We start from the raw sequence: 22,114 nt of genomic DNA, 5'->3' as shown, positions 1-22,114 counted from the left end.
ACTGGTCTGACCTAACTCCCCAAACCTGTGCCCCACACTTTGTTGATGATCACCATCACCCAGAGAATTTAAAGCATAAAACAAGGCAAAACAAAACCATGACCACAAGCAGTTGACCATGCCCCTCCCTATACTTATGTGCTTAGAAAATCCAGGAGGGGAATCCTGGGACCTGAACTTTAAAAAGGCTTGTGGACATCTGGATTTGGTTTCCACTGATGCAACTGAACATGCAGCTCTTATTTACAACTGTCCTGATGGGTAGTCTCTGTCTTTTGCAAGAGCACTAATAGTTAGAAAGTTCATCCTCACACAGAAATGTAACCTGCTTCCCCTGACTTGACCCTGAACCTGCAGAGAGCTGTGTGTGGAAGGTAGGGGACTGTTGGCCCTTACATCATGGTGCATTCTTGCCAGACCTATAGTTTGCCACCTAAACTTTGTGAGTCTCCCAAAACTCTTCTCTCTGCTGGGAGTGTCAAGAGTCTATTTTGAAATTTGAGGGAAGGGGAGGGTAGAAGAGCTGGATGAAGGTGGTTAAAAAGTGTAAACTTCCAGTTATAAGTTCTGGGTATGTAAAGTACAGCATGGTGACTAGAGTTAACAATACCATTTGTAAATTCGAAAGTTGCTAAGAGAGTAGATCTTAAAAGGTCTCATCACAAGAAAACAATTGTAACTGGGTGGAAATGGATGCTGACTAAACTTACTGTATTAATCATTTTGCAATATATACGTAAATCAAATCATTACATTGCACCCATTCAACGTATACAATGTTATAGGTCAATTTTATCTCAGGAAAACTGGAAAAAGAAAGAAATTTGAAGCTGAGACCTGGGTCTTCAGGTCTCTGTTGTTCAGCCTTGACCTTCCTTTCCCAAGGTCATGAGCAAGGGCTGCCTTAGGTGTTGCCTGGAAGTGGGGGAGGAACTGAGGGAAATATAGAAAGCTATAACATTTCTTTTTCTAAGATGTCAGAGTATTCTAGAACAGTCCTAGTATTCTTGGTCCACACAGAATGTAATGTTTTTGTATTTCATGAATTTTTTTAATTCAAGAAAAAGATAAATATTTCCGGACCAGTAATGCAGCTCCTTTCTCCACAATGTACTCTGTGCATAATCTTGAACATGGGGAGGACAGAGGAGAGCTAACCAGACCCTTAATATCTTTCTCTCTAATGCAATAGAAAATTAGGTAGTTTACTCTCTAAGGGTTAGTAAAACCCTTCTAACTTTTGCTACAAATCATCCTTTAAAAACACTTGATTTTTCCAAAAGTTAGATTTTCTTCCCTTTTGGGTCAGTAGTGTATTCAATTTCTGAAGTAAAGGTGATGGATGTGACACAGAACTGACCAGATTTGGTCATTAGATTTGCAAGTAGCTTTTGAGTCATAATTTACCCAACCATGAAATTCTCCTCCTTTAAGTGTACAATTCAATGATTTTTGTCAAAATCACGTAGGGTTGTGCAAAAGACTAACTTTAGAATATTTTTTCATCAATCCCCAAAGACACATCAGTATCATTTGGACTCCTGACACACTAATATGCCTTCTCTATAGATCTGCCTATTCTGGAAGTTTCATATAATACATGGTCTCCTGTGCCTGGAATCTTAGATGTGGCATATCTCTTTCAAGGTTCACCAAGTGGTACCATGTAACAGGACTTCATTCCTTCTTACAGCTGAGTAATATTCCACTGAATGGTTTATACCACATTTTGTTTGTTTTTCAGTCGCTAGGCATTTGGGTTCTTTCAGCCTTTGGCTGTTGTGAGTAGTGGATTTGTCATCTGGCTTCTTCTGCTCAACATCATGTTTGTGATATTCATCCACATACTTACAAGCAGCATCTCTTGTCTTCACAATTTCTCCCTTTTGCCAAATATGGAAGCTATTGCTCTTGTCTCATCAAAATGTGATGAGTTAAATTCGAGGCAGGAAGAAACAAAACTTTAGCCAAGGCAGGCATTTTCTGCATATGTAACTTATTCTAAAGGGGAAGAAACAGACCCTGAAGAGCAGAAGTTTATCAACTGTGAAAAGGGGAGTGGGAAAGTCTCTTCTATTTAATTTAAAATGTTTTGTTGTTGTTATGCTTTCAAAGAAGCCATTATTTTAAAAAAAAAATTGTGATCAGAGAGAGACTCAACTGTGAACAAGAGTAAACTAATCCACAGTGACAAAGGAGAGGTAAGGGTTGCAGTCAGCTGTGCCAAGTGCAGGGGCTGTCAGAGCTCTTCCTCCATTGTAGTTGCTCGAGGTGGCACTCAGAGGTGGTGACAGGAAACTCTGGTTTGGGGCTGAAGCAGCCCAGAGTTCTGAGAAAAAGGTGCTTTACCGCTTATTTCCTGCAAAGGGTTTGGGGGACGTCACAACCCTCAAGAACAGTGGAGTCTAAATGGTCTTTGCTCCCATTACTACCATGCAAATGGCACTGATTTGTGCAATGCGGCCACGGTGAAGTGGGGAGGGGGCCTGTTCCCATGGGATATATTCAAAGTCTTAGTTTACCTTTTACTACTTTCTCTAGAAAAATAAAGGTGCAACAACAGAAAAAAATCTTGTTAAGAAGGTAAAATATGTGAATGGGAGGTATAAGGAAAGGAGAAGAGAACTGAACTCATACATTCCCTGATAAACTCTGTGTGTGTGTGTGCGCTCGTGCACGTGCATGGGTATATGTGTGTTTGTAGAAATGTCCCTGCCCTAGTCCCAGCTATGTCGCTGATTTACACTCTACATTTGGCCCAGTTTACTCCCTTGTAACACAAAAGGAAGGCACCAGATGTTCTTTAAAGAGAATTCTGTCTATAAATTCTGTGAATTGGAGTTCCCATTGTGGCTCAACAGAAATGAATCCGACTAGTATCCATGAGAATGAGGGTTCAGTCCCTGACTCTGCTCAGTGGGTTAAGGATCCAGTGTTGCTGTGAGCTGTAGTGTAGGTTCCAGACGCAGCTTGGATCTGGCATGGCTGTGGCTGTAGTGTAGGCTGGCAGCTGCAGCTCCAATTCAACCCCTAGTCTGGGAACCTCCATGTTCCGTGGTGCGGCCCTAAAAAGCAAAAAAAAAAAAAAAAAAAAAAATCTGTGAATTACAGATATTTCCTGATTAAATGTCTGTGCTTCAGTTTCCACAACTATAAAATGATCATTGCAAGATGGTTGGGAGAATTAAAGTGCACAGTGCAATTCACAGAATATAACACCAGAACAAGGACTATTAGGACTATGAATAGCAACTCTCATCAGATGCTATAGTGTATCATCAAGACTCCACTGTTCTTGAGGGTTGTGACGTCCCCCAAACCCTTTGCAGGAAATAAGCGGAAGTATTGCTGCCATTGTCTGCTCTTATTTGAGACATGTTAGAGAGTGTCGAGAATAGATTTCTTTCTTTCTGTCCACGCAATTTTGAAAGGGACCTTATAGAAGACACGAGGTAGGTTATTGTGAAAAATATGGACTGATAATTTATAGCCTGGTCAACGCTGCCTTATAATTTAAGAGTGTCTCTGACACACAAACACTCTTCATTCTGGGGGAGGTTCATTTCTTCTCTTGACATGGGGGCCAAGCTATGGTATCGCCCCTGCCCAGCTGTGTCCCAGATCTCAAACTTGACTGTTGTGTCATCTAGACAAACAGACTGGATGAGGAAGGCCATGCCAACGGCGCTCTCCTGGTACTTGTGGAACTCCCCTTTGACAAAATGTAGTATCAGGCTAGCTTTCCCTACCACAAATTCACCCCGTAGGACCAATTGAAGGGGCATGTTTTGGGCCGCCCATTGGGCCTGGCTGTGCTTCTGCTAGTCATGGCTAGATTATCAGAGTGGAAAAGGGTAGAGAGAAGGGGAGGCCACAATGTAGCAAAGAGGGGAGGGGGAAGGAAGTGGATTTCCAGGCTTCGACAGTCCTCCTTCCCTAAGTGCCTCTCCATCTGACCCAACTTTCTAACCTGGGCTCCTGAAACCCAGGCTCCTGGGGCTCCACCTCCCCTGTCGGACCCACGCCTGTGTCCCATTTCTTCTCTTGAAACAACCCCGTTATGGGAGTTCCCATCATGGCTCAGTGGAAATGAATCTGACTAGCAGCCAGGAGGATGCAGGTTCGATCCCTGGTCTTGCTCTGTGGGTTAAGGATCTGGCATTGCCGAGGGCTGTGGGGCAGGTCGCACATGCGCCTTGGATCACCTGCATTGCTGTGGCTGTGGTGTAGACCAGCAGCTATACCTCCAATTTGACCCCTAGCCTGGGAACCTCCATACTGCTGTGGGTACGGCCCTGAAAAAAAAAAAAAAAAAAAAAGAGAGAGAGAGAGAAACAACCCCATTATGGAGTAAATATTGTAGCTTTAACTAAATCTTAGAATCATGGAAATGTCTCAGATTAGGCTCCTGTCCGAAATTTTGGTCATCTAACATGGGCGATGCAATAAGGTATCCAGTACCTGCTTGCAAGGAATTTACCCTTTACCGATATAGATTAAGACAGAAGAGAGAGTGCCTAGGTCCAAGGCCGAGTGAGAAAAGAACCACTGGAGATGTCATGACATTGCACTTATGGTGCAAATGGTGCACCTAAGGGTTCAAAGGTGGGGAAAACCACATTCCACGGCTTGGGGGTGGAAAGGCATGAGAGGCTTCTTAGACCAGGTGCTATCTAAAGAACCAATAGGGCACAGTAGAAAATGTTCTTCTGTGCCTCCCAAACTTCAGTAAGTCCCAGAATCACCTGGGTGCCAACTCCTGAGGTTCTGATTGGTGAGGGTTGGCATCCTGGATTTTGTATTTTTAAAAGGCTCCCCCAGAGGGGTGGACAGGAGGTTTGGGATTGGCATATGCACACTGAGGTATATGGAATGATTGGGGACCTGCTGTATAGTACAGAGAACTCTACCCAATATTCTGTGATGGTCTATGTGGGAACAGAATTTGAAAAAGAATGGAAGTGAGTACATGTATAAACTGGATCACTCTGTTGAAATTTACAATCACAACATTGTAAATAAAATATACTTCAATACAGCTTTTTAAAAAAAGGCTCCCCCGGAGTTCCCGTCGTGGCGTAGTGGTTAACGAATCTGACTAGGAACCATGAGGTTGCGGGTTCGGTCCCTGCCCTTGCTCAGTGGGTTAACGATCCGGCGTTGCCGTGAGCTGTGGTGTAGGTTGCAGACACAGCTCGGATCTCGCGTTGCTGTGGCTCTGGCGTAGGCCGGTGGCTACAGCTCCGATTCAACCCCTAGCCTGGGAACCTCCATATGCCGTGGGAGCGGCCCAAGAAATAGCAACAACAACAACAACAAAAAATAAATAAATAAATAAATAAAAAATAAAAAAAGGCTCCCCCAATGATACTTAGGATTAGCTGGCTTCTCCTAAAGCATATTTGTTAATTTAAAAACACATCTTAAGCATCCGATGTATTCACTCATTCAGCAAATATTCATTGAGCAACTACTCTTCATAGGTAGAGTCTGGGGTTCCTAGGTACAGCAAAAGCAAGATAAAGGGTTTATATTCTAGCGGAGAAATACATATGGGGCAGTATATCAAGAGATTGAGTTAATAAATATAAAAAAATAAATTTTTTGAAAATGAAATTTTCAATGTAGTAGAATTTTGGATAATAAAAATGAATAAATTCATCAGTAAATGGTCTTATAATTGTTAGATAAGGAGACAAAAAGGACACCCCTGCAGCAATTCAGCGGTTGTTTCACACATCATACAATACAGGGACCCAAAGAAGTTTGCACTCATGTTACCTACGGAGGCAAAGAAGATTTGGTGAAGGCCAGAAATTAGTAAGGAGGACTGTTTCAACTGTTCTAGCAACTGGGACATATTGAAGTGCCTCCAAAAACCTACTGTAAAATAGAAATCATCTTTTGCTAGTCATTAATGTGGATGGTTTTAAGAGTGTCATGGGCAATACTTCATTAACCAATGTGTGATTGAAGATAATACAACTGCACTTGTTTAAACTTAGTATAATTCAGGTTTTTAATTCATTTAGTGCTTTATTTTTTATTTTAATTTTTTATTTTATTTTTTTTAGGGCCACACTCATGGCTTATGGAGGTTCCCAGTCTAGGGGTCAAATCGGAGCTGTAGCTACCAGCCTATACCACAGCCACAGCAACGGTGGATCCTTAACCCACTGAGAGAGGCCAGGGATCTAACCTGCAACCTCATGGTTACCAGTCGGGTTTGTTAACCACTGAGCTACAGTAGGAACTCCTAATTAATTTAGTTCCTATGGATTAATTTAATAATTATGTTATCCAATAACATAGGTTGGCAGAAGAGGGCGCTGAGTGGGCTATATGTACATCACAAGTTTGATTTGAAAAAAAATACAGATTCCCAGGAACTAACCCTGGAGATTCTGATTCTGTGGGTCTGGGGCAGAGCCTGAGAAATCTATTTTTTTTTTAAGTTTCCCAGTGATTCTTCTGTGTGATCTATTGGGAACCACAGGAAATAATTCAATGCTGAGTCAAGGTGAAACCAAGGAGAAAGCAGAGTCCAGTAATGACTCAGCTTAATTCCTCTTCCTCCATGAAACCTTTCTAATTCCTCTAGAATCTTCTCAGAACTCCAAGACCACTGAAAGCCTGCTGTGCATGCTCAGTTTATCTTAGGTTATACCCTCTCTCTTCAGAGTTTGTCTTGGCTCCCAGAAGTGTCAAAAGCTTACTGAGGTCAAAGCTCCTGTCTCATGTATCTCCAAGCGCTTAGTTCTATGTTCAGCAAAATGGTAAATTATGTGAATTTATACTGAGAAATCCTCATAAAGGAAATGATGCAGACATGTCATCATCACGACGGGTGCTAACCGAGGTGGCTGACATACCATAGGCTGCCTGTTATGCATCCGTGCTGGAAACCACACAGGTCTTCTGGAGAATCCAGCGACACCTGAACTTGCTCTCTTTATACGAACAAGCTGCTCGAGGGCAGAACCTCTCACCTTGTCCTCTTCACCAACCAAAGGAGAAAAATTTCACTGCTCTGAGACCTGACTGTGGGCTCTCCTTCTCCACTCTGCTTTTCCTCTTATAGCAATTATACTTTTGCCTTTGATAGAATGAATCAATCTATTATCAGTTTCCCTTGTGCAAAAGGAAATAGTACATTAATAATCAATGCCACGCCTTTGGATTATTCTTTGACAATATTCATCATCCCTCTTCCCTCCCGTTACAGCTTTTCTTTCCCTTCCTGATATCTTCCCAGGTCCCATTCTCTACACTCACCCCTAGCCATGGAGCAAACAGGTCATGGTTCCTGGTTTCACTGTCCAGCTGTCCCAAGACTGAGGTGAGGGAGCTGCTGGGACACGGGAGTCTCAGTTTTCAAGAGTCCCAGGCAGAGTTCCCATTGTGGCGCAGTGGAAACAAATCCAACTAGTATCCAAGAGGATGTGGGTTTGACCCCTGGCCTTGCTCAGTGGGTTGGGGATCTGGCGTTGCCGTGAGCTGTAGTGTAGGTCACAGACGAGGCTCAGATCCTACCTTGCTGTGCCTGTGGTGTAGGCCAGCAGCCATAGCTCCAATTTGACCCCTAGCCTTGGAACTTCCATGTGCCGAGGGTATGACCCTAAAAAGCAGTCCCAGGAAAACCACAATGAGCCAGTCACTCCAGCTTCCTTCCATCTAGATGAGATCTGCAGTCTAAGATTCTTGAAGGTAGGAAATACCTTCAAACTAACTGGAAAATGGTATATGGTGAAAGGACAGAAGCAGGGTTGACATTTTGGAGACTAATGCCTCCATCAAGCCACATTTACAGTTTACTGGTCTCACTGGTGAAGCTTGTGTTGGGTGCAGGTCATTAATATCATCTGAGTATTAGACACCTGGAGAGATCTTTCTCCAAGACACTAATGGCTGGATCCTAGCCACTAGAGATTCTGATTTAATGCATCTGGGGTGGAGCCTGGGCATTGGTATTTTAAAAATGTTTCCAGGTGGTTTTAACAGGCAGACAGGGCTGATAACCACTGCTCTAAGCAAATAAGCTAATAAATTGTTTTCTCTGTGGAAAGCTTTCCCTCAATACCTTCATGCATTTGGTTTCTCTGCAAGAGCCATAAATGTGCAAGTTTCAGGGCTACTCTGAGTGGTCTGTGGATGGGTGCCAGCTGGCAAATCATGACTGATCTACCACCAGATAAAAAAAGAAATTGAGAGTAAGCATTTAGAATTTTTTTATAGCCATCAGTCATTTTATGTCTGATGAGTCTAATACTAATAAAATGCTGGACTTGCCTTTTTTATGTCTTTGCTTCTTATTTTTCTAGGAATTCATTTTTATTATATCATGCAAAATATAAAGTCTGACAGATTGGAAATTAAAAATGAATCACAGGAGTTCCCACTGTGGCGCAGCCGTAACGAACCCAACTAGTATCCACGAGGATACAGGTTTGATCCCTGGCCTTACTCAGTGGGTTGAGGATTGCGAGTTTCTGTGTGAGCTGTGGTGTAGGTCATAGACACAGCTCAGATCCCAAGTTGCTGTGGCTGTGACATAGGCCAGCAGCTGTAGCTCCGATTAGACCCTTCGTCTGGGAACCTCCATGTGCCGAGGGTGCAGCCTAAAAAGGCAAAAACACACACACAAAAATGAACCACAGAAAGTACTCTTTCACCCCAGGTACTTTGAGAGGCACTGCCTTAGAACAAATGACTCTGATGCACGGAGAGAGGGTTTACCTTGCAGGCCAGTCAATGGATGGCAGCTGCCTGGAGTGGTGTTTTGAGAAGGACCCTAAAGCCTTGAGCCATGATCACCTGTCTTGGCCGAAGGACCAGGAGCAGAGAGTGGCAGTCAGTCTGGTTCTGGGTAATTTTCCGCCCTAATTTCATCCAATGCGTCTCTTGTACTTGTTGTGAAACTGAGACCCAGAAGGAAGAGGGGGTGTCCCTGAATTCACCCACAGAGTTGGAGCCAGAGCAGAGGCCAGGACGCAGTGCTTTCACCACCACAGCATGCCTTCTCTCATCCCTCTCTCCCTTAATCCCGACATGCCTGCGTAAAGTCAGGCCTGCTCCTCATACCATATGATTCTCGAGTTGCATGAAAAATGACTTAAAACAAATGATATGGAGTTCCTGTCTTCCTCAGGGGTTAACGATCCCTACTAGTATCCATGAGGACACAGATTCGATCCCGGGCCTCACTCAATGGGTTAAGGATCTGGCATTGCTGTGAGCTGTGGTGTAGGTCGCCCTTGCGGCTCGGATCCTGAGTTGCTGTGGCTGTGGTGTAGGCCAGCAGCTATAGCTCCAATTGGACCCCTAGCCTGGGAACCTTCATATGCCGCTGGTGCGGCCCCGAAAAGACAAAAGACAAAACAAAACAAAACCAGATAAACAACTGATATATTTCCTCTGGACCCACAGCACAACCAGGTAGAATCTGAGTCACAGACACTCCTGACCTAGCCGGAGAAGCAGGCAAGAAAGACCAGACCCATGGTTCCCTGGTTCCCTGGGGCCAGCCCTCCCTTCAGAAAGACCACCAGCACTGCGGCAATGGTCACACGTTAATACCAAGGCCTTTGACCCTGTCTGGGTTTTTTATCCTGATGTACCCTACTCCTGTAAACCCCCAGAATATTTTTACCAGACATAAACACCACTGAACCACTGCTTGGCTGAAAAAAGTAGCACAGTTCATTTTTTTGGTATCTAAAAACAGGTTAAGGAGACTTACTGTGTCCAAAAGAAGTTTTTCAGCTTTGTCTCGGCTGATACTTTTATTGTACCACCTGAAAGCAGGAAAAAGTCATAAATGCATGACATTTTAAAAAATGTCCTTATTTACTTATAAAAGATAATTAACACCAGAATTATTTATTTGTTTATTTTGTGTGTGTGTGTGTGCTTTCACATGCAAAAGGAAAGGCATGAGCCATTTCCAGGTAATAAAATGTTTACATTGGAAGGGAACAAATGAATCAGAATTGGTAAAATGTTGATAATTGTTGAAGCTGGGTTTTGGGTCCATGGAGGTTCATTATATTTTTCTCTCTACTTTTGTGCATGTTGGAAGTTTTCCATAATGAAATTTTAGAAAACATTTGTCTTCTGCTCTATTTCATAAGTCAGTGAGTGGTTATAAGCAGGATGATGTGCGGGCAGCTATAAAAAACTTAATATAAAATTGAAAGTGTAGCAGATATCCTTTTAAAACAACTGCAGTATTTCCTCTGTAAGGCTGGTTTACAAGATTTTCTGAAAGTTATCACATTTCCCCCAACTGCCTAAAAGGGCCTGCACAAATGACACTGAGAGGGTCTCATAGGGCTAGTTTTTCTTCGTAAAAAATGTAAATGTATAAAAACCTTAGGCATTACCGTCATTCCTTGCCAAAGAACGCTAAATTTATTTGCTGTATAAACTAAAAAAGTTTAATCTGCTAAAAATAAGGTAAACATTCACATATTTTCTACTTTTTACTGAGTGAACTGACCTGAGATTGAACTTCAAAGTTAGTTTAAAAGGAGAACGTGTCTCATTTTCATGGAATGACACAATATTGTTAGGTTTTGTGTTTCTGACTGTATCAAACAATTGTTTTAATTTCTCAAGATTCCAGGGTAATTTTCTCAGGATAACTGCCTCATTTCTTCTCTGGAGAAGTTTTAAAATCAAATTTTCTGTAAGCAATTTGAATAAGAAATTAAAAATATAAATGAAAAAAGAAAGTAAAGATATTTCTAGATTTTTGCTCAATATGTCTTAACCTGAAATAATTCATGCCAGACACCTTTAGGAACTAAAGCAGTGTGAAGGAATGATTTGGATAATGCGGAAAAGTCAATCTGAGTACACTGTGGATTCAATGCCATTTTTATAGTTTGATTTCATTAACATGCATACCGCCAAATTTAAGTTCTTCTTCATACCTCTCAGGGCATTTGAAACTAACTGTCTAGCCCTGTGCCGGGCTGGCTGGTAGTTAGGTGTGTGGAATATCACACTCAAGCCAGCAACAGGTGACATGTAACCTAAATGCAGCATGCTATCATTCTTGGAATTTTACTGGCTGATGACTCCGAGCTAGAATTATACAGGTTTATACAGGATGCTAAATGACTTTTCATAAAGTTTCCACTAAAACAGCCTCTAGGAGTTCCCTGGTGTCCTGGCAGTTAGGGATTTGGCATTATCACTGTTGTGGCTCTGGTTTGATTCCTGGCCTGGGAACTTTTGCATGCCATGGTCACAACCAAAAAAAAAAAAAAAAAAACCCCAAAAGAAACCAAAACAAACAAACCCTACCAGTTTCTCTAAGAGCTTTGGCATCCTGGGTACATACTAATTAATCCTTTTTTTTTTTTTTTTTGCATTGGCCATACTTTGGCTGAAATCATGTCTCTAGCCAGTGGATTCCATCAAACTTGGCTGGGAGGAAAGCTCCAGCCATACTCTGGTGAGAACTTCAAGACTGCAAAGAATAGTAGACAAATGTGTAGCTCACCTATCATGTGTCAGGAATTGTTATAAGCAGGTTAGGAAACTTGCCCAAGGTCACTGAGCTAGAAAGTAGTAGCCAGAATGTGAACCCAGGCAGCCTGGCTCCAGAGCCCTGCTCTTACTACCCCAGTACAGAGCCGGTAACTGTCATATAGCAGGGACTCAAGAAAAAACACTACCAGGCTCCCTCTCTGCCCTCAGAAAACCTGAGTTTGCTATGCTGTAGCCCCCAGCTCCACATCTTTCAGGGGTTACACTTGTCAGATACATTTCTTGCAATTTGCAAATTGTTAAGGAACATAATCTTGGCAGCATTTGTCACATGCACATTCTTACATGGTTCCTTTTCTCCTTGTCCCCACTTTAATACAAAAATGAAATGAGTAACATATAAGTTTGAACGAGAAATGAAATGGCGTGGAATCATTTGTTTTTTTTTTCTATCCGCACCACCTGTATCTTCTAAGATGGAACTCTTCAAACTGGAACATGTTCAAACTGGAACATTATTTCTATAATTTTGGCGTCTGGTGAAAAAAAAAAAACCACTAAAAAGTGGTGAAAAAAGATATGCGTGATTTTTTAGGATTGAAGTTTCGGGTGTTAACACTTGAGCCACATCCTGGCCTCACTGGCCACTTATTACGTTAGAGGAGCTAGAATGAACAATCTTCAATTACAATCAGTGATGGAAATTCATAAAACCCAGAAGCAGAGAACCTCTGCGTGGGAAAGCAACACTATTTATCAGACTGGCTTGGCTTTTTGAGGGTAGCCACGAATAAGGGAATTAGTGGATTCTTCCGAGCTTTTGAACATCATGCAACTGAATGGTACTTTCCACCTCAGTGGGCTCTTAGAACGTATCTTGTTGAAGCCTGGCCAGTATGCTTCATATCATGTGTAAGCTCTGATCAGTCAGTTCTGGCTGCCGGGAGCTTCCTGCTGGAAAGATGGAGGCCAGTCCAGGCTCTGTAGGTGGAAGGGTCACTATCTTAGAGTGACGTCTGCCCTGAGTGCAGGGACGGGAGGAAATGTCAGCAAGAAGGTCACAATTTGCCTTCCTTCATTTTATCTGACCCTTCATTTTAAGGAAAGGGGATCTGAGATCCAGCCTGGTGAGGAAACTCAAATCATGGCTGGTCCCCACATCATGGCAGGATACCTGAAGAGCCAATCAATCTACCAGTCCATGGTCATCTTCCCTGTGGTACAATTTTGAATTCTTATACAGATAGCATCAGAAACTAGACAATGTTAAGTTCAAGGAAAGTCCTCATATTGGGCCTTTTTTTAGTATAGCCAGGTATATACTAAGCATCTGTATGTGAGTTATTTTATTCCCTAGTGGTGATACCATATCTGAAAATGCAAACTGACAGAGTACAGAAAAAATAGGGCTCACAGACTGTCTTATTTTATGCTGTAGTGTTTCATTTTTTAAATGATGTAAAATACCTTCAGGAGGGGGAATGTGCTTTTTTTTTTTTTCCCCCAGGCTCTATCATTCCCTCTTGCCTTCCTTATACTCCATTGGAATTTGGACTCTTCGATCTTGAATGAAGAGATTCTGATTAAAAGCAACAACAACAAAAATAACTCCCAGCCTCGTGATCATTTGAAATAAACACCTAATTTTTTTTCTCAATGTGGTGACTATAAAATTTTAACTATTTGATTTAATCAGATCTCATATACTTCATTGCAGTTCAAGTATTCTTGGAACTGATGACTCATTAGCTGAGGGAGGGGCTTCTCATACATCCTTGATAAAATGAATCTCAAGTTGAGAGACTCTTTAGAAAATGATAGCTCTTTGCCTTAGAATCTATTAGAATTTTAGCAACGAATAACTTGGCCATATTTGAACTAATACAAACCCAAATGAATTAATACAAGTTCTCCTTAACTAGTGTTCCTCAACCTTGGTATCTTATACTTGGTGACTACTCAAAAAATTTTAATTTTTTAAATGATTTTAAACTTACAGAATAGTTGTAAAATACTGTGAAAGGGACTCCCATATATGGATGAACCAACTACTGACGTTTTATACATTTGCTCTATCATTCTGTCCAGGTAGATAGATTGACTGATTTTCTTGAGCCATGTAAGAATAAAATTTTACTCCTAAATACTTCAGTATGTATTTCTAAGACATAGAATGTACACTTCTATAACCACAGGACAATGACCAAAATCATGAAATTTCACTTTGATACAATACTGTTATCTAATTGTAGACCTCATTCAAATTTCATCAGCTGTCCCAATAATAGGCTTTGTAATTATTTTGTTGTTGTTTGCTTCTTTATGGTTCAAGATTGATGCAGGGTTACCGGTGCATTTAGTTACCACATCTCTACAGTTTCCTTTAATGTGGACCCATTTCTCAGCCTTTCATGGCTTTCATGATATTAATGTCTCTGAAGAGCACAGGGCTGTTATTTTGTAGAGTATTTCTTGGTTTGGGTGTGTCTGTTATTTCCTCATGACTAATTCAGGGTATGCATGTTTGGGCCAGAATATCACAGAAGTTCTGGTTCCTTCTTGGTGTTTCACATCGGGGGAGATGCAGGATGTCCGCTTGCCCCATCATTGATACGAACTTGGATCACTTAAATAAGATGGGGTCTACCAGGTATTTCTTCTTTGTTATGAATAAGTGATTTGGGAGAAGACACTTTGAGACTATGTAAACATCAAACTTTCACCACCTACTTGTGACATTCATTGATGATTTTTGCCTGAATCAGTTGGTACTGTGAGTTATAAAATGGTGATTTTTAAACTTTATCATTCCTTCTGCCTCCATTAGTTGGCATTCTACTGTAAGAAAGAGCTTATTTTCTCTTGTCTATTTACTTATTTATTTTCCTATCTAGCAAGCTATTTGTTTATTATGGATTCTTATTTTATTCAGTAATAGTGTAGACTATTACTGTCATTATTTATTTTGCTCGAATTGTCCCAGATTTGGTTGGAAGGAACATTTTTAAGCTGAAGTCTGTGCTCACTTGATATGTTCGCATTATTAAACAAACAAAAAAATATTGGGGGATACTTTACTTTTTAGTGTATCAGGAAGTTCCATTTTTATTTTTGATCTTTCCCTGCCCCAACTCCAAATCCCCAACCCATTTCTCTAAGAAGGTCTGGTTCTTTTTCGTGAGAAATATTATTTAAAACCAAGATCAGAATGTGAATATTGCTACTGTGGCGTTATTGCTTCTGGACCTTCCAGTGGCTAAGTTAGGAAATATATATACGTGGTGAGTAATGTTGTACACTACAGTTGGATTTCATTAAATGTCAAGTAATTCCATTAAAATCATATCCACATGAACTCCTCTTTTAAACGACAGCTTGAAATAAACAGCACAAGCTAAGCAGATATTTAGTATTTGTTTGTCAGGTCTCTCATTATTGGAAGTATTACATTAAACCATATTTTAAATCAGCTTGTATTTAATCTAATGTTGATCATGGTTCTTTTTTTTCTTTCTCAGGTAAGATCAATATTCCTGGGATTCCCAGAACCTTTTCCTTTTACCACAATATGTGCAGCCATCTGAAAAGCATCCCTTAGACAAAAGCGGAGGTGAATGCATATGCCCTTCCTTTCCCCCCTTTTAAAGTGACCCTCAACTGTTTATTTTGTGATCAGGGTATGGGGGGAAAGAAAGCAAGTCAGGAAGAGAAAAATGCCTGATACTTTAATCATCAACCAACAATTCACTCCTAATCTAAGGGGACTCCTTAACACCATATTTTTGGAAAACAAATAAAGTGTCTTACTCGTAGGTTTCCAGTTTATTTGGAGACTTTTCCACCAGATAACTGCTTGGCACGTATCCTTCATGCCTGTTAAAAGGGAAATGAGTGTTTAGACTATTATAGGACTAATTTTCACATCTTCATTTTAGAGGTTTAATCAACCAAAAGTCATTTAAAGATGAGGAAGTCTCATATGATCTGGCATTCAGGTTAAGACATTTTAAATTGGGGGGGGGGTAAAAAATTACAAAAAAAGAACAACCTGCTATCTGTTAAAGCTGTATAGATTTTATCACTGAAATATGAACCTCAATAAATAAGCAGTGACTACTTTACTTTAAAAGCTCTGCTTGGTAAGCTCTTTGCTGTGAAATTTCCTCTACTGGAAAAAAGACTAATATTTAGTCTCTAATTTCTATTAGGAAACACTTGTGATTGTATAATAATCAGTATTTTTTCCACTTTAGTGATAGCATTTTAGAGTTGAGGAACCAAAATAATTGAAATACAAAAAATTATTTTCCAACCACAGGTCTCAAAAGATAATGCCAGTTGACCTTGTAAGCTTTTAATTTAAGGCCTCCCTAATATTTGTTCTTAATTGAGCTCCTTCATACATAAATGGTAAAACATGATTTAAAAAGAAAAAAAGGTCATGCTGGATTTGGTGTTGGGAGTTTCTTTTGAGCAAGAATAAATTGTGCATGAATATCAAGAAACTAATAAGAATATCAAGATACTTTACACTTGTGTGTGTAGTTTGCACTTGTTAGAACCCTGTCGCATTTATTTTCTCATTTAATACTACAAGGTGAGAGCAGTGTTTCCCCCACTCTCTGGGCCTCTGACTCTATACCTGTCAGTTGAAGCTACCTGAACTAGATTATATACAAAATCCCTCCAGACTCTGCCAGTCTATAAAAAGATGTCTGATAATGTCTTGCTCTTTACTCCATCAGATGTTTTAATTTTTTGTAAGAGGCCATTTTTCAGTCTAGTGATGGTGCTTAATAGGGAACGTGTAATCGGTTTCACAGAATTGTTTTGACAAATGAAGAAATCAAGAAGGGTGATGTCAACTTCAGGATGTCTCATATCTTGTACCTGTGGCTGACAATGCTCGTCAGCCATGGCATGCTTTCTTTGGAGAACTGGACATTCAGCCACAGAATCATTCTTAACCCAGGGCTCAAGGCAGCCAATGCCAACTGATGGAAGTCAACGTGTTCCAAAATCGGTTATTTCTTTTATAACTTCCTTTTGGAAATCTTTTTTTTTTTTTTTTTTTGCTTTTTTAGGGCCACATGTATGGCATATGGAAGATCCCAGGCTAGTGGTTGAATCAGAGCTGTAGCTGCTGGCCTATGCCACAGCCACAGCAATGCAGGATCCTATCTGTCTGTGATCTACAGCTCATGGCAATGCCAGATGCTTAACCCAATAAGGGAAGCCAGGGGTCAAACTCGCATCCTCATGGATACTACTCGGGTTCATTACTACTGGGCCACAGTGGGAATTCCTGGAAATCCTATTAATTCTGTCTGTTTTGCCACACCATGTTTATAATTATATTGATAGGTCAAACACTATTTTTGCTTTCATGTAGAATGATTGTGCTTTAATATGCCAAGCAAAGTTGGGTCATCTACTGAACTGATGATAGTTTTCTTCACATGTGTGTAGATATAGAATTTACAAAGCCCTTTCATCTCACTGATTTTCTCAACACTCTGTGATAGAAAGCTGCCATTATCATCTGCATTTGACAGATAAGGAGATGAATTCACATCAGTTAAGCGAACCTTTCCCAAGTCCTGTACAACAAAAGTGGTTGACACTCAAGTCCATGTCTTCTGTCTCTCCACCTTGTGTACTTTCCACTTACTGCACTCTTACGAAGCAAAGTGGGGAAATTCCCATTTGCCAGTTGGCCTCTGGGGTGTCCTCTTCGATACCCTTTGAAGTGCAGAGTTGAGACTTTCAAAGGGCCACTGCACAAAGGGTATAAACTGTCATTTGGGGAAGTGAGATCTAGGAGAAGAAATTTCCTGGCACAATAGCTGTGCTAAATAAATGTCAGGTGATTGAAGGGATGTATTTCTGAGTAAGCTCCTCTGGTATTTGTAGAGTTGGACGGTATTGACTCTAGCTATGGGCCTCCCCGTGACAGGAAGAGAGAGGTGATGTGACTATCCTTGTTTGCTTGCCCAAGTCAACTAGAGAGGGAGCTTTCGGATGGGGGCTTTGGACTCTCCTTCGCTCTCAGGTGACACTGCCTCCAAGACCACAGTCCTTGATCTAATCTTCTTTTACAGCCCTCCCTCACTTCCCCTGCAGTGGAGGTAATAAGGATACTTAAAGAGAAAGTGCCTTGAAAATGTAAGTTTTAATGTGTGAAAAAAGTAAAGCCTTCAACCTAAAGATATTTGTGCACATCTTTTTTACTCATCAGATTGGCTTTTTTTTTTTTTTTTTAAGTTTAATGATATCATTGTTGGCACTCCCATACCCTGTTGGTGGGAATGTAAAATCTGGCAAACTTTTTGAGGGATTTATTTTTCAAAATTAAGATGTCACATAGTCTGACGCAGCAGTCCCATAGTTAGAAATGTGGGATATATATTTTCCCAAAGAAAAATGTATGTTTTTCAAAAATATATATATTTCAAAAGATTGCCAAGATACATGAGCATGAGCAATACAAGATCTTCATTGCATTAAAATAACGAAGAAAATAACCTGGAAACTAAATGTCCCATCATGAAAAGTTCTTTAAATATTTGTAATATGAGCATACATTCTAAAACTATGCAATTATTTACAAACAAGGCAGATTTGTACATGCTGATATGCAAAGATCTCTAAGATATATTGTTCAAGCTTAAAAGCAAGGTAGAGACTGGAATGGATCACTTCAGTGCAAATGAAAAAAGTATGCATTTGTATATGTATAACTTTTTGGCCTAGGATGCACAAGGAAGTTAGTAATGAATACTTTAAGGACTGGTGTGTGGCTTATTTCTCTCTACTATTAAGTTTTTTTTTTTTTAAATAAAAGATTGAGATAGACTATCCAGATATTGCAATAATGAATTGTTTCCTTTTCTTTTTTTATATTTCAAAATTAATAATAACCTCATACTCTTACAATGTTTAAACCCTTACTATTAATATACAAAGATGTTAATTGCAGTAATGTAAATATTTGCAAAATATTGGAAACAATCTAAGCTCCTAAGAAAGAAATTTGCTAAATTTTGGCACATTTTAATGGTGGATTTAGGCAATCACTGAAATCATCTTTTGGCAGTGATTCTGGAGAATATTCCAGCACATAAGTAAATACCTTTGATATTTAAAGGAAAAAATAAGGCCTTATACAGCAGCGTGAATCTGATACCTTTAAACTAAATGCTGGTATCTAAGTCATATATGTCCCAGAACATTCTAAAGGTCAATAACAGTTATTTTGTCGTATTTCAGATCAGAGAAGGGATCATTTGTTTTTGTTTTTTGTTTTTTGGTTTTTGGGGTTTTTTTTTGGCTTTTTAGGGCCACACCCACAGCATATGGAGGTTCCCAGGCTAGGGGTCGAATCGGAGCTATAGCTGCCAACCTACACCACAGCCATAGCAACGCAGGATCCAAGCTGTGTCTGCGACTTACACCACAGCTCACGGCAATGACAAATCCTTAACCCACTGAGCAAGGCCAGGGATCAAACCCACAATCTCATGGTTACTAGCAAGATTCGTTTCCGCTGCACCACAAGGGGAATTCCAGATTTTTTTTTTTTTTCATTCAGAAGGCCCATAATGGGTAGTCTGCATTTGCATAAGTTTATTTTCTCCATGAATCATTTGGATGGCTAGTCCAAAACCTGTTGGCTTAAATAAAGCTTTAGCATTTTTTTTTCCTAATGCTTCTTAAGGTAATCACCAATCTGTACCATTTGTACATGGCTTTTCTTTCCACCAAAAATAAGTCTCACAATGGGATGTACCTTCAACCTCACTTAAGCCCTCAAAAACACTAGTACTCTGTAGAACAAGTTGCCCAAACTGTGGATGTCAGTGGAAAAACTCAGGAGGTGTTTAGATGGGTTTGGAGGCTGGAAGTGCTTAATAGGGTGCAGGGAGCAAGCCTAGCACATGACTGCCTCCTAGCCACTCCCAGAAGTGGAAAGACACTTTTCGTCTATTCCTCCCTTCTTCTTCCTTCTGCCTCTGCTCTCCTCTCCTAACTCAGTGCCAGGGTCACGCTGAGAGAGGTAAGACAATCAGTCCCACTTCACTTCAAAAGCTGGGGCAGCAACCACGAAGATGCCTTACCCGTTCCTGTCCTGAACTCTCCACCAGTGAATCTCGGAGCTGTCCAGCAGGAAGTACTCCTCATTGCACTGCAGCGTGAGTTCCTGTGGATCGTTAGTTTGGTAGTCATACAAGGCAATGACCAGCGTTTCCTCAGGTTCCCGAAGTGATCGCTGGAGGAAGAAGACAACCAAGTCAATCAAAGACATAGCAGGTAAACTGTGGAACAAGGACAGCAAGTTCTTGAGCTATAGTTTGCTCCTGGCTCGATGCCAGGCCAGACACTGGTTCCTACAGTTCATTGCTGGTATTCACTGAGGTCATTTGCCTTCTGCTGGTTGGCTTTCTCTATGAGTTGGGATTATGATGCTGAATATGTTACAAAGACATACAATACTTGGAATCCATTGCCTCTCCCATTCTATGTGCTCAGTGAATTCCAAGAAGCTAAGCTTTTCATACAATACTGCTGGTTTCTCTATTTTAACCATGTTGTGATTCATGCCTCTTCGCTAGAAGCATCGCATTCTTGGCAAAGGCGATGCACTCAACACTAAATCATTCAGTCCATGCTGTTCTAATTTTATTTGAGTGCTTGTCCAGTCCATAGACTCATAGACTGTTGGAGCTGCAATGCCTCTGAGAGATCATTTAATCCACCCTTATGTTTAAAACAGGGAACTGACGCAGAGACAGGGACATGGATGTACCCAAGTTTAGCAACTGCTATGCTTTCTCTTCTATACCACGTGGGATCTTTGTTACTCTCATGGGCTCTCTCACCTACATCTCTACTTTTTAGTGCCTTTCTTAGGATGAGATATTGAAGAGGTGAACAGGAGACTGTAAATAATCAAGGGCTCAAGGTGGCCCATGTGCTGTAGGTCAGCAGATTTTGTGAGACAGCAAAGATGGAAAGAAATTGAGATGACTGGCTAGAAGGAAGTTTGGTGTTGGGAAATCAGAAGTTCTCTGAGACCACTGAAGCATTTGGTGGCATAAAAATACTAGCAATTTTTTTAAAAAAGTGTTGTCATCCTGACATAGTATGTCATTCCAGCTCAGCCCAGACTGAAATTTGAAGTCTAGATATCTGTGGAGCTTGGGAGGTGGTGTGTCCGGTACTCCAGATAAGAGATGGTGGCCCCGAAGCTTGCTTCTAAGAACTAAGGGAAGAAGAAGTTGTGTTCAATGGTAGGAGGATAATGGAGGGATATGGCCTGCTATTCATCTACTTATAGGCCCAACTGATTGATAAACCCCTATAAAGAGAAAGGTCAGAGCAGGGTTCAAACCACGTGGTACCTTTCCATTGGTGGGGGCATTTTGGACACCTCTGGGAATATTCTGAATGTCGCAAATGTTGAGGTGTTCTACTAGCATTTAGTGGGAGGGGGACAAGAAGGCAGAACTCTCTGCAGCATCCCACACCCTGTATAACTTTTGACTGTCCTGTTTGACATTCATTTGGTGAGAAGCCTGCTTTATAATAATGTGCAATAACTCTCTGAGCCTAGATCCTACCTCCACCCTCTACAAAGTACTTAGCTTCCTAGGGAGGCAACCACCCTTTACAATGAGGGAAGATTACTCTTATTTAGTTGAGAACTTTACCAAGAGTTGTTTGCTGCTTGGGAAAATCACATCACAGAATGCAATACTGGCTTTGAGTCACTGATACAACCTTCTTGTATCAGTTGCCTTTGAGGGGCCAAATCCAATAGGATTCTACCCACAGGTGCGAGCAATTGACTAGTGCATCATGCTGTCCAGCGAAGTCATCACATAGAAACATTATTTTATAAATGATTTTACTTTTAATTTTTTTATTTTTTGCTTTTTAGAGCTGCACCTGCAGCATATGGAGGTTCCCAGGCGAGGGGTCAAATCAGAGCTGAAGCTGCCAGCCTTCACCACAGCTACCGCAATGCCAGATCCAGGCCACATCTGTGACCTATGCTGTAGCTCACAGCAATGACAGATCCTTAATCCACTGAGCAAGGCCAAGGATGGAACCCGCATCCTCATGGATCCTAGCTGGGTTCTTAACCTGCTGAGCCACAATGGGAGCTCCATACTTATTGAGTCTTTTAGAAAGCATGTGCTTACATAGTTTATATTAACTATGAATTTCTTTTCAGGATAACAAAGAGAGCTTTACAAAATATTTGTTAGAAGTACCGGGTCTGATAGGGTTGGGAACCATGAGATTATGGAGCAAATGAAGGGGCACAATTTGGAGAAACTGAGATTCTGGGCTTCACAAGGGCTGTTTGGGAGCCTAGGAGATGAGTCACGGAGTGGGTGAGGCGCCCTGTCTCCTGGCCTCTCTGCTATAGGCCTCAGCATGGCCCTGGATCCTAAGAGCTCACTGGGCCCCTGCTGGGGTGAGGTGCACTGGCCTGGGGTGGGCGCTCCAGGTAGGAGAGACAGGGGCAGGATGTCTCAGCAAGGAAGCCAGCGCACAGACAAACATATTTCCGGTAGCTCCTCAGGACGCCCTTCTGGGCTGACGGGGAGGG

The 22,114-nt window shown here is 41.1% G+C and overlaps 1 protein-coding gene across 2 annotated transcripts in view; it reads right to left on the bottom strand.

The window, feature by feature from the left end:
• The window catches only part of ITK (IL2 inducible T cell kinase), a 70,918-nt gene that overhangs the window by 17,401 nt on the left and 31,403 nt on the right, over window positions 1-22,114 (bottom strand). Inside the window, exons 6-8 of one of the 2 annotated variants that reach the window (XM_047776174.1) lie at window positions 19,614-19,765; window positions 15,304-15,369; window positions 9,740-9,794 (exon numbers count right to left, since the gene is read on the bottom strand). In XM_047776174.1, coding sequence (XP_047632130.1) covers window positions 9,740-9,794; window positions 15,304-15,369; window positions 19,614-19,765 — 273 coding nt within the window. The remainder of the gene's footprint in view (window positions 1-9,739; window positions 9,795-15,303; window positions 15,370-19,613; window positions 19,766-22,114) is intronic. The other variant, XM_047776261.1, reaches the window with a different exon arrangement.

Source organism: Phacochoerus africanus, chromosome 1 (assembly GCF_016906955.1).
Source record: "Phacochoerus africanus isolate WHEZ1 chromosome 1, ROS_Pafr_v1, whole genome shotgun sequence".
NCBI classification, from domain to species: Eukaryota; Metazoa; Chordata; class Mammalia; order Artiodactyla; family Suidae; genus Phacochoerus; species Phacochoerus africanus.
The sequence above is the reverse complement of the archived record's forward strand: the minus strand, read 5'-3'. Positions and strand labels throughout refer to the sequence as shown.